Source organism: Solanum stenotomum, chromosome 1 (genome assembly GCF_019186545.1).
Source record: "Solanum stenotomum isolate F172 chromosome 1, ASM1918654v1, whole genome shotgun sequence".
In the NCBI taxonomy this organism is placed as follows: domain Eukaryota; kingdom Viridiplantae; phylum Streptophyta; class Magnoliopsida; order Solanales; family Solanaceae; genus Solanum; species Solanum stenotomum.
In genome coordinates, this window is record NC_064282.1 from 12,001,195 (window position 1) to 12,012,790 (window position 11,596).

At 30.1% G+C, this 11,596-nt stretch overlaps 1 protein-coding gene across 2 annotated transcripts; it reads left to right on the forward strand.

Moving 5' to 3' along the window:
- The first annotated feature begins 6,846 nt into the window (after window positions 1-6,846).
- On the forward strand, window positions 6,847-11,004 carry LOC125846726 (cyclin-L1-1). 2 transcript variants are annotated; one of them, XM_049526323.1, is made up of 9 exons: window positions 6,847-6,974; window positions 7,318-7,495; window positions 7,630-7,711; window positions 7,809-7,949; window positions 8,306-8,475; window positions 9,529-9,802; window positions 9,899-10,268; window positions 10,415-10,450; window positions 10,529-11,004. In XM_049526323.1, exons 2-9 carry the CDS (start codon window positions 7,344-7,346, stop codon window positions 10,582-10,584), a joined length of 1,281 nt encoding a protein of 426 aa, XP_049382280.1. In that variant the 5' UTR covers window positions 6,847-6,974; window positions 7,318-7,343; the 3' UTR covers window positions 10,585-11,004. The 2 variants fall into 2 exon arrangements, with proteins under 2 accessions (XP_049382280.1, XP_049382271.1); XM_049526314.1 differs by having other exon boundaries at window positions 6,946-6,974; window positions 10,373-10,450.
- The last annotated feature ends 592 nt before the right edge of the window (window positions 11,005-11,596 follow it).

The following is an 11,596-nucleotide window of genomic DNA, read 5'->3' on the forward strand; positions in this document are numbered from 1 at the left end:
GAGTACTAAAATGCAAAAATCTCAAATAAATGTTGTGACAATTTTTATTTTTTATAGAAAATTAAATTAAAGAAGACTAATAGAGAGAAAATATAAAAAATAAACATAGAAGAAAAAAATAACATATACATCCTTCTTAAGACTTCAATCGTAACAATATATAAATGAAAAAAGAAATACAAAATCGATACATATTTTTCTGAGTTTGTCGACACCTTCTCTTGTATCCAATTAAAATCCAAAAGTCTTCTAAAAAAAAAATATTTAAGTGAAATTCGACATAGGAAGGTGGGAGTGATACGACATCCCGACACTAAGCTAAAAATTTCTATAGCAATGGAACAATTGCCAGTTTAGCATCCTATGTTATCTTTTTAATTTTAAATAGTTGTACTAAACACACCAACAAAGAATTTGACATTCAAAGTGGACAATAATAAGTTGTTTATACAATGCATATCTTGCCAGAGGTATGTTAAATACTTGACAAAAAATTAACAATATATATTTAAAAAAAAAGTTAGAAAGTTTGAAATATTATTTTTACCCCTATACTAAATTAAAATATTATAAATATTTAGTTAATTATATGTTTAAATATTAGTGATAACCAATTACGATCTCCGTCCACTTTTAATTGTCATATTTTCCTTTTTTAGAGTCAAATTATAAAAATGTTGAATTTCACTTAAATAGTTTTAGCCTAGTGTTTGGATGTCGTATCACTCCCACCTTCCTACGTAAAATCCGCCCCAATATAGTTACTTTGAAAAATTTCAGCAATATAATCATGTCTACATAATCCTCATGTATTCCATGCTAATTATAAATAGTTATCACTTTACTTTTCATTCAATAGATTGACCGGATGTCTTAACCAAATTAAAAGTTATTCGTCCCAAAGCTGGAAAGTGAGGTTCACCACTCAGTGGAAAAAAAGGACGAAGACTCAAAGTCATTTCTGTCCTGTTTTTTTCAAAATCCAATATTTGGTACCCATATCAAGATCGACTAATTCAGATTAGTGTTCTGTAGGATCCATTCAGGAGGAGACCTTTGGTTAAGGGAGGTCTTCACAACAATCGATTTGTCAAGGAACAAGTTTGAAGGAGAAATCCCTAAATTCATTGGGAACTTGAATTCACTTCTGCTGCTGAATTTATCTCATAACAACCTCACTGGGCACATTCCTGTTGAAATGAGGAGCATGAGCACTCTTGAAGCTTTGGACCTTTCATTTAACCGTCTTATCGGCAAAATTCCAGTGGAGTTGGCAAGTCTCACATTTCTGGCGGTCCTAAATCTGTCACACAACCATCTTGTTGGACCTATTCCTCAGAGTAATCAGTTCAATATGTTTCAAAGTGATTCCTATTTCGGAAACTCTGAATTGTGTGGATTTCCACTGTCAATGAATGTGGGAAGCATAAGAGTGCATCAGTACCAGTATCATCGGTTGAACAATAAGAAGATGAGCCAAGTTTTCTTAGCGAAATGACTTGGCAATCTGTCCTAATGGGGTATGGTTGTGGCTTGACTTTTGGATTTGGCATAGTGTATTTGATATACCTCTTTGAATGGCCAAGATGGTTCATAGACTCTTTTGAAACTATCATTAATGAAATGATATACATACTACAGAGGGGACATAAAAGGCGCAGGAGGAATTTTCACAGAAGAAAACACTGAATATCTATGCAACAAGGGAGAAATGCAAATTATCATTATCATCATGTTAATAACTAAACTAGTAGTACTTTCTAAGTATTTATCTCACTTTTGGCAAGACACATATACTGTATAATCAACTTATTGATGAGAATTCTAAATTGAATAAGTGCAGAATCAAACGTCTTCCAACATGGAAACTCAAATACTTGATCATTCTGTTCATCTCGAAAATTAAAACAATTTAAGAAAGGACATCTAAAGAAAAGGTTACGAAATAAAGAAAGTCTTTATTGAAAGAAATAGTGACCTGGAGTATTTCCTAAAAATAGATGCCCAATTTGAAATAATTTATTTTATTAGCAAATGCTTATCCATAATTAAAAAAAAAATTAAGATTCTCTATTTTGTTAGAAGTACTTTTTAGTATAAATACTTCTAAAATATAAGTGTACGATGTGTAAAATACAAGCTCAAATCAAAGAACGGTGAGCATATTCAACTGATATTATGATCATTGCAAGACACATCATATAAAAATATTGTTATCAAGTGAATTCAAAACTAATACTATAATGACTTCAATTATACAATTCTTATAATATATCAACTATTCAACTTGTTAAAAGTTTTTTTTTAACATGTTACAACACATAATTTAATTGTCGACATTATAGTTACAAAAGATTTAATGCCTTAAAGTTTTCGCCTTCTTTTTAAGGAATAATACCCTACACTTTTTTACAAATGCATACAACTTGTTGTCGAAGGAGAGTGGTGTTTTGTAATAGTTTTAGAGAAATTCGATCAACATATGTCTTCCTTAGGATGACTAGTAGTTCATTATCAATTTCATAGTCTAAACCTACAAAAAAAAAGAATTTATTTGTTATAAAATAATCATTGGTTAAATATTTGATTGACATATATAAATAATAATTACATGTCTGTCTTCGTCTTCTTTGGCTCATTCAAAATTATTAATTCTCTCATCTGTAATTTTTGACAACAGAAATTTTTATCAAGTTATATACATATAATTGAATTATGAAATACAACACAATCATTTGTGAGATATTAACAGTATGGTAGAAAAAAGAACGGTTAAATTATTTTTAATATAGACATATAAATCGACTTAAAAATAAAATGTCACATAAGTATAATAAAGAAAATATTAAAATTATACATTTATTCCATAAATTCAACCCTTAAATAACAAATTATACGTAAGCAAAATCTAAATTTGTCCAAAAGAAAGTATTGTATTTTTTTTTAATTAAGGAAAAAAAAAGGAATAGTATTACCTTTTGCCTGAGAAGATACACCAAACAAGAAATAAACAGTAGTAGGTTCTTATGGAGCCAAAATGAAAAGAATAAAATGATAAGGTTTTCTGATGGTGTGGTTTGGGCTTTTATAAAGAATTAGAATATGAAAAGGCTATACAAAATATATCTTATGGAACCTCAAAATACTAAACAAATAAATGTTAAATATGAAGAGGTACTAAATTAAAGAGTTGGCAACCAAATAGCTTACAATAACTACTGCAAATAAAATTGTACCTCCGATTCAATGTAGCTGAAACTATTCAATTACAGAAGACATTTTTAAGGATAGAATGTCCATTTAAATTTCACATTATATTTTTGTATAGATGAATTTGATCTAAAATGCAGTATAATTAATTGTTACTCCTTAAATTCTACCTATTTTAATTAGAGTTAGGAAGAGATAATTCTTGTAATTGGTTAATAAAAAACACTTATTGCTAATGATAATATTTAATAGAACGTATGTTTACAATTTTGTTCAGAATATCGTGTTAGTAGAGTTTTAGTGAAAGGGTAAAATGGTCAATTTAATATAATTAATAGGATATTTTATTTGATGTGGGGGTAAAATGGTAATTCAACTTTGTACTTTGGAGCTTTTCAATAAATAAATAAATAAAATATAAATAAATAAATAATATAACATAATATAATATGAATATGAATATAAATATGATATGATATACATTATTGAATAAATCACTTTTGCAACTTTTTAAATTCTCCATAATTTGGTCATCATGACTAAATAAAATTGATGATTGATGTGTATTCCTTCATTTAATATTAATAAAATATGATAAACCCAAAAAATAATTATAGAAAATTTATTATTTATTTAACTATGTATTTTATTAATGGTATCATTGTAGTATCTTAACTTTATAGGGTTATTTTGATATTTTAACTTCTAACTTTTTTTGTTCCCACTTATAGTAATACTAGTTACAGTAGCCCGTGCTAGCACGGGCCCAATATATATTTTTATTTTTTATTTTAATTTATGTGACATTAATAAAATTTTAACGGTCAAACAATTTTTTTGTATGTTCTTTAAATTTTAAGTTGTTGATTATTGTGGTTAATAATACTTTAAATGTAATTTTCAATATTCTCTTTGTCCGAATTTATGTGTCATTGATAGAAATTCGAAAGTCAAGCAAATTTTGTACATGTCTTTTAGATTTTGAAGTTATTTAATTATTATGAGTTATAGTACATTTTACGTATATGTTACTTTTTCTATCCCAAACTATGTGCCATTAGTAGAATTTTGAGAGTTGATCAAATTTTTTGTATGTCCTTTAAATTTTGAAGTTGCTAATTATTGTGTGATTTGTAGTACGCTTCATGTTATTTAAAATAATATATGTTATTTCTTCTATCCTAATTTATATGGAACTAATAGATTTTGAGCTTCAACCAAATTTTATAGATGTCTTTATAATATTTTAGGGTTTAATTACCTCTTTTTGATTTTTAATCCATTAATATGTTTTCTTCACAATTATCAGTAGAGCTACCTTAAACGGTGATATGGCGCTCTCTATGACCTTCATTGTCATTTTTCTTTTTTCTCCTTTTTTGAATTTTTCTCAATTATATTATTTTTAAAAGTTATTTTCATAACTCATACTTCTTCATCTTCATAAATTCTACTTTTAATTAGTATTAATAATATTCATAACTTTCAAACCTTTTATATTCATAACCCCAAAAAATTCAATTTTACATTAAATTAAAATATTCAATGCCTTTCTTTCTTTGGAGAGAAATGACATTAAATTAAAATGTTTGCCTCAATATGCTTAAGATGCTAGAATTCTTAAAGTTCATTTTAACTTTATGTATTCTTTTGTTGGAATAACTTTCTTTTTATTTTGTATGTAGTTTGTTGATGATTTTTAAGAATTTTGTTTTTTTTTTCCTTTTTGTTAATCTTATTAGAACTTTTGTTATATATGTTGTTTGTTGTTTAATATGTTGATAGATTTTTAGGATTTTTTAAATTTTTCTTTATGTTAATCTTATTTGAACTTTTATTGTATTAAGTATATTCTAATTAATTCTACTAGAGATTCAACAATTGAATGCTGAGAGAAATTAATTAATGTGAGAAAAGTACTGAAAGAAAGACTTAATCCTACTCCATCCGTCCAATAATTATTGTCTATTATACTATTTTGGAATGTCCTACAATACTTGTGCACTTTATGAAATCAATGGATAGTTTACCCCTTATCATTAATTATAGTCATTTTTCAATTATATTTTTTAATACATTATATTTATTATATTTAAAGAATGATATAGTAATATTACTCTTTTATTTATAATTTCTTAAAAAATGTATAAAGTCAATACTGGAGAAATATTATTGGAGAGAGAATAGTTGATATCAGTCACGAAAGCAATACAACTAATTAGTAATAAGTGGGGCCCATATTTTCAGAAAGTTGTGTGAATTATTTGGAGTTTTAAGGGGACAAATTAGTCCAATAGATAAAAAAATATGAAATGCAGTTGCACTACTCCTTTAGCTAACCAATTGAATTACATTTTTCATGTGAAATTACAAAAGTAACATCTGAGGATTTTTTTGTCAATTCCCATAAACGGGAAGCTCCTCACATTCACTCTTATTAATAGTAGTAATATAATAATTTTCAAAGTTAAATTAGATTGTATTAATTTGATATTTTAAACAATAAATTTAAATATGCAAAATCTATACAAAAAGTACTATAAATTGTAGTTTTTTGCATATGAATATGATGAAAAAACACATTGTAAAATATTAGTTAAAATTCTTATAGTTTGACTCTAAAAAGGAAATTATAACAATTAAAAGTGTATAGAGAGAGTAATAAATATGTAATTAAATTTCAAGAAGTTTAAAATAAAAGGTTGAAAAAAAGAATAAAATAGACAACATATATTGAAAATTGAAAACATATATAATGGGCCCAAATGAGGTCTAACTTTTCGGCTAATAAAGTAGTAGGTAATTAATGGTGTTAAATTGTCCAATAATATAAATTTTAAAGGTACAACATAAAAGAAGGATGTACAACACAATCTAAGAACATATCATCCAACACTTATCATGTGCTAAGTAGTAGATATTTCTACTTATTATATATAGTAATATGATATATGATATGATAATTGTTCCCACTTATAGTAATATATATATATATATATATATATATATATGATATATGATATGATATATAATATGATATGATGATGATTATCAGTTAAAAAGGTACATTGAGTTGTGAGATTAACTATCTTCAACACCGACAATGGATAAGAAAATTACACCATTTGCTTTAGATTGTGTTTTCTCTTCTTCATTCATTCAATCAAGTATCAACAATACAAAAGTTAATAAAAAATAAACTTTAATCCATATACCATCATATGTATTCCAATTTAAATAATACTCAAAATCTATAGTATCAAAAATATTTGCTTTAAAAAAGAAAAAGACAAAGAGAAGCCGAAAAATCATTAATCTTTACATGTGAAAATATAATAATTAAATTAAAATAAATAAATAAATATTTCTAAAAGTGAACTAAAGGTGTAATTTTCTTATATAGTTAATCTTTTGAGTTATTCTATTTTAATTGATAAATCAAATTTTTAAAAAATATTATTTCCTACTGATTTATTAATTAAAAAATATTTTTTATTAGAAATAAAATGTGTTTAGGAAGATATATTTATTAACTGTATAAATATTTCTGAACCAAACAACATTATGGATAGAGATATTTTTAAACCAGTCGTGTTTAAGGATTAAAATAAAGAAACAAAAGAATACTAATATTATGTTCCTATAATACAAATAACCCGAAACTCAAAAACCTATATTAGGTCGAACCGAAGTGAATTAGTTTGAAAAAAAATTAGCGCTTCAACAAGATTTCTTTTCTTCTTCCTCAATCGTGGTTACCCCATGTAAGTGAATCTTTGAAACTCTACTACACTGCTTTGTATGTATGTATATATTTACAATTAGCATTCTAGGGTTTGTGGGTAACTTGCTATTTTCTTTTTCTGTTACAAATCCTATAGTGATTCATTCATGGCTCGACAATCAGTCTTTTGTTTATAGATTTGTTCCGCTTATACGCGTAATTTTAACTTGTTTCTTGTTTTTGGGTTGGGTGTTTTTAATCTGAATTGCTTATACATGTAGGTTTATTTGATTAGGATTCAAAGTTTATTCAGTGATGTTCTGTAAAGTTTGATTATACAGTTGGGTTATGTGGGGTTACCGAATTTTTTTTTCTTGTTGCAGTTTTAGGGGATTCTTGAAGTTCAACTATGATTTACACGGCAATAGACACATTCTATCTAGCAGAGGAGCAGCTTATAGACTCTCCTTCTAGGAAAGATGGAATTGATGATGTTACAGAAACAGCACTTCGAATCTATGGTTGTGATCTCGTTCAAGAATGTGGAATTTTGCTCAGATTGTATCCTTTTTTTTATGTGCGTTAATATGAAGGTATATAAATCATAACAACTGGGTTGATTTTTGCTGTTACTTTCCTGATATAAAGTTCACTGCATTTGGCTTTGGGTGTCTCCTTAACACGATAATTTTCAGACCTCAAGCTGTAATGGCCACTGGTCAGGTGTTATTTCATCGCTTTTACTGCAAGAAATCATTTGCCCGTTTTAACGTGAAGGTTTCTTTCTTTTCCCCTCTGTCCCTACTCCTACTTCCTTCAAAAGTTTTGTGTGTTACTCGTTCCTGATGCGGGGTTGTTTTGTCTTAACTTGCAGAGGGTTGCTGCTAGTTGTGTTTGGCTTGCATCAAAACTTGAAGAAAGCCCGAGAAAAGCAAGGCAAGTGCTTGTTGTTTTCCACAGAATGGAATGTAGGAGAGAAAACTTACCTGTAGAACATCTGGATACATCTTCGAAGGTTAGATATCTCATTTACCTGAGAAAATAGTTTATTTCTATCTACATGTTAGTTTGCAATAATATTTCCAGTATGGTAAGATCAATGTTTTGATACAATTGCAAGTCACCAGACCTCATTAGAGGCTGATAATGTCGCTGCAAGCCTCCTGTTATTAATTCATAAGTAAAATCATCTATCTGCAGCTTCCCTTTTTACCCTGGTTTTTTTAAGGGGCTATTCCTTCCGATGCATTTGTGCCCACTAAGTTTGCATTTCTTACATTCATTGGTGTTTGGGTTTTTTATTTATTGTAACAACATCAAGTTGATACATTCCATTGGTGTTTTCTCCAATATTTTTGGTCTCTTTTGCAGAAATATATTGATTTGAAAGCAGACCTAATCAGAACAGAGAGGCATCTTTTGAAAGAGATGGGTTTCATCTGCCATGTCGAGCATCCTCATAAATTTATATCAAACTACCTTGCAACTCTTGAATCACCCGCAGAATTGAGACAAGAAGCTTGGAATCTTGCAAATGACAGGTGAGTATTGTTTAGGTGTTGTTATGTTTTCATTCTCAAAAAAAAATTGTTTAGGTGTTGTTATGTTTATCTGAATATGTTTTTTCATGTTGGTGTTGACAACAGAAAGTATTTCTTGAATTGCTACTAGGTATATTAGCACTTGATCACCGTCATGTATTACGTAGACATTTAACGCCTCAGTAGTTTAAAATTGTTGAAGCTATATATGTGTTTTGGCCATCACACTTGAGCTGTACGATCTTTTTTTTTTTTTTTGGCAGCAGAAACTCTGATATTAGCTTGAAAATTGGTTAAATTTTTTTAGTTCATACATTAGGTGTGGCATGATGAATATATAACAGTTATCAAGATCTATATCTGTCCTTTAAAAAATGAAATAGTCATGTAACTGATGTCAAAAAAAGATGTTCGAGTTTTAAGGAATCTACTCAAATTAAATGACTAGAAGTTTGACAAGCTTTTTCGTGGTTGTTTTTCTTTTGTTATGTCTTTCTCTTATCCATTCCGAATTTCTATGTTGTGAGGAATCCCATCTTACACTTCATTTTTCCAAATAAAGGAAATATGTCCATCTCTTTCGTTTTATTATGCCATTGCTGGTTTTAAATTAAACCAGGTGATGGCGTGATGCCTACATCCTTTTCCTTGTATTATTAACATATAGTTGAAGTATGTAAATAAGATGGTATCCGCAATACAGTAAGTACCTCTTTGGTGACATAGAGATATATTGTATATACCAAATCAACAAGAAAAATCAGAAACCCTCCATCATCATTATCTAAAATGTCCAAGCTAATCCTCGGCCCATGGTATCACTTTTGTTTTTTCAAACCTTTAATGGGATGTAGTGGGAAGTTACTTCTTTCATCAAGGTATCCTTTTTTTTTTTTTGGAATGTAAATTTTTTCTTCTAATTGATGTAATGGTACTCTTGGATGAAACTTTAACTAACAGGGCAGTAGTGATCAATAATTAATTGTCGATTGCCTAGAAATTTGTAATGTTTCTGAACCATAAAACCCTTTGGGTGCTTTTATTTGTGAGCAGTTTGCGCACAACACTCTGTGTAAGATTCAAGAGTGAGGTTGTGGCCTGTGGAGTTGTATATGCTGCAGCCCGTAGATTTCAAGTGCCCCTCCCAGAGAATCCTCCTTGGTGGAAAGCATTTGATGCAGACAAGGCTGGTATAGATGAAGTTTGCAGAGTTCTCGCTCATCTTTACAGTCTTCCAAAAGCAAAATACATTCCTGTATGCAAGGAAGGAGGTTCCTTTGCTACATCAAACAGATCAAGGGACTCACCATCGCTTCCTGTATCTAAGGTAAAAAGCACTTACCTGTCTTTCAATTTGATATCCATCTGCCATAGAACATGCCCAATTCGATATTAACCCCTTTCCTCCTTTTTTTCTTTGTAGGAAGGTTTGTTGGATGCTCCACCAGTGAATGAAGATACTGAGGAAGTCGCTAAGGAGGCAGTAACAAAAGCTGTCCTTGATAAGTTGAAGGACTCAAAGAAGAGTGATGAGGACTCAAAAAACATGCCTTCAGAAGGGGAGTCAAAAGAAGAGCCAGGAAGAACAGACCATAGAATAGATGCTGGTGGAGAAAAGAATAAGGAAAGAGAGAGGGACAGGGGCAGAGACAGGGAGAGAGAGAGGGATAAGGAAAGACTAAAGTCTCGTGAACGTGATAGGGGAAGGGAATCTGACAGGGAAAGGGAGAGGGACGACTTTGAAAGGGAGAGAGAAAAATCCAAGGAAAGGAGTCATCGTTCAAGAGACAAAGGTAAGTTCTGGTTGACTTGCGATTGTCTAATTTCCAAACTTCTTGACATTCATGTAGGTTCGTGAATGTTTAATGTCCAGTTTCTTCTATGTCTAATTGGCTAGTTTTTCTGCTTTGTCTTACTCAAGCTGATCTAAATATTGCAGGTCACTCAGAGAAACCAAAACATCACTCTTCTCGAGGTAAACAATATTATACTTTGTCTGATCTTTAGTCCTGACTCCTGATGAACTGTATTTGACAACTTTCTGTGTATGCAGATCGTGATTACCAGTCTTATTCATCCCGGGAGAAGGATCGTCGTAGACACCATTAGCTTGGAACAGCCTGGCAAAGTGTACTCTCAACCACTTCAAGTTGTTAACTTGCTCCATTAAAGCTTTCTTTAAGTTTTACTTCACGATTTTCAGTAATCTGCGTATGGAGGATTTATTTAATTGGAGGAAATGGTATATATCCTCCACCTGTTGAAATTGGACCCATCATTCTCCTGCTTAAGCCACCTAAAAATATGTTTCTGGCTTAATGTTTCAGCCTTGCAGGTTACCATGCCAAATTTGTTTGTCGTTTTTCTGGAGCATAGCAGCAGTTCATTGCATATAGCTGGAGTGCCTTCTTGGTGAAACTGTATCCCACACCTTTATATACAACTAAGGTCTCTTGTAATCGAAAAATTGGTTTTTAACTATTTTCGTTTAGTTCCCTTGAACAATTGACATAACCTTTGTTGTTCAAATAGCTTGTGTCTTAAAGCAGGATTTTTTTAAACTTTCTGCACCACAGTTACATAAAACTGAAATTTCAGCTTGTCCAAGAAGGAAAGGAAAAATAGAGAGTAAACAACATGGCTATCATTTATATGTAGTTTGGTGCTCAGTGACATGAAATATTGCTATATAATATTGATATCAGATTAATGTTTTCTTCTGAACAATTTACCAGTCAAATGGATTTTCTAAGATTACGAAATTCTTCCATTAACTTGAAAATTTCATCATGAGACTTGATTGATATAATCATAGAGGTCGCAAAGACGCTGGCAAAATGTGTTCAAGTTGTGTTCTTGGTCTCTTCCAACCCTTTTTTAAAAAACTTGCAACTGTTTCACAATTCTCGGCTTCACAGTGCAGACCAAGAGACACCTAAGTTCTTTGGTTTCTAATCTTTAATTCCAAGATCGTTATCATTCTTGTGATTGAAATTAACAACATGCCCAGTGAAATCCCACGAGAGGGGTCTCGGGAGGGTGGTGTTTTGCAGTCAATGAACCTATATGAAATCATCCTTCAATTTCACCCAAGTCACGAAGTCATTCAGCCAACGTTTCT

What these genes read in the sequence shown, in the direction of transcription:
- LOC125846726 (XM_049526314.1), top strand. Translation starts at nt 7,344, where the DNA reads ATGATTTACACGGCAATAGACACATTCTATCTAGCAGAGGAGCAGCTT. An exon ending in ATCTGGATACATCTTCGAAG is followed by an intron (nt 7,950 to 8,305) that starts GTTAGATATCTC and finishes TCTCTTTTGCAG; the next exon opens with AAATATATTGATTTGAAAGC. An exon ending in AAAACATCACTCTTCTCGAG is followed by an intron (nt 10,451 to 10,528) that starts GTAAACAATATT and finishes CTGTGTATGCAG; the next exon opens with ATCGTGATTACCAGTCTTAT.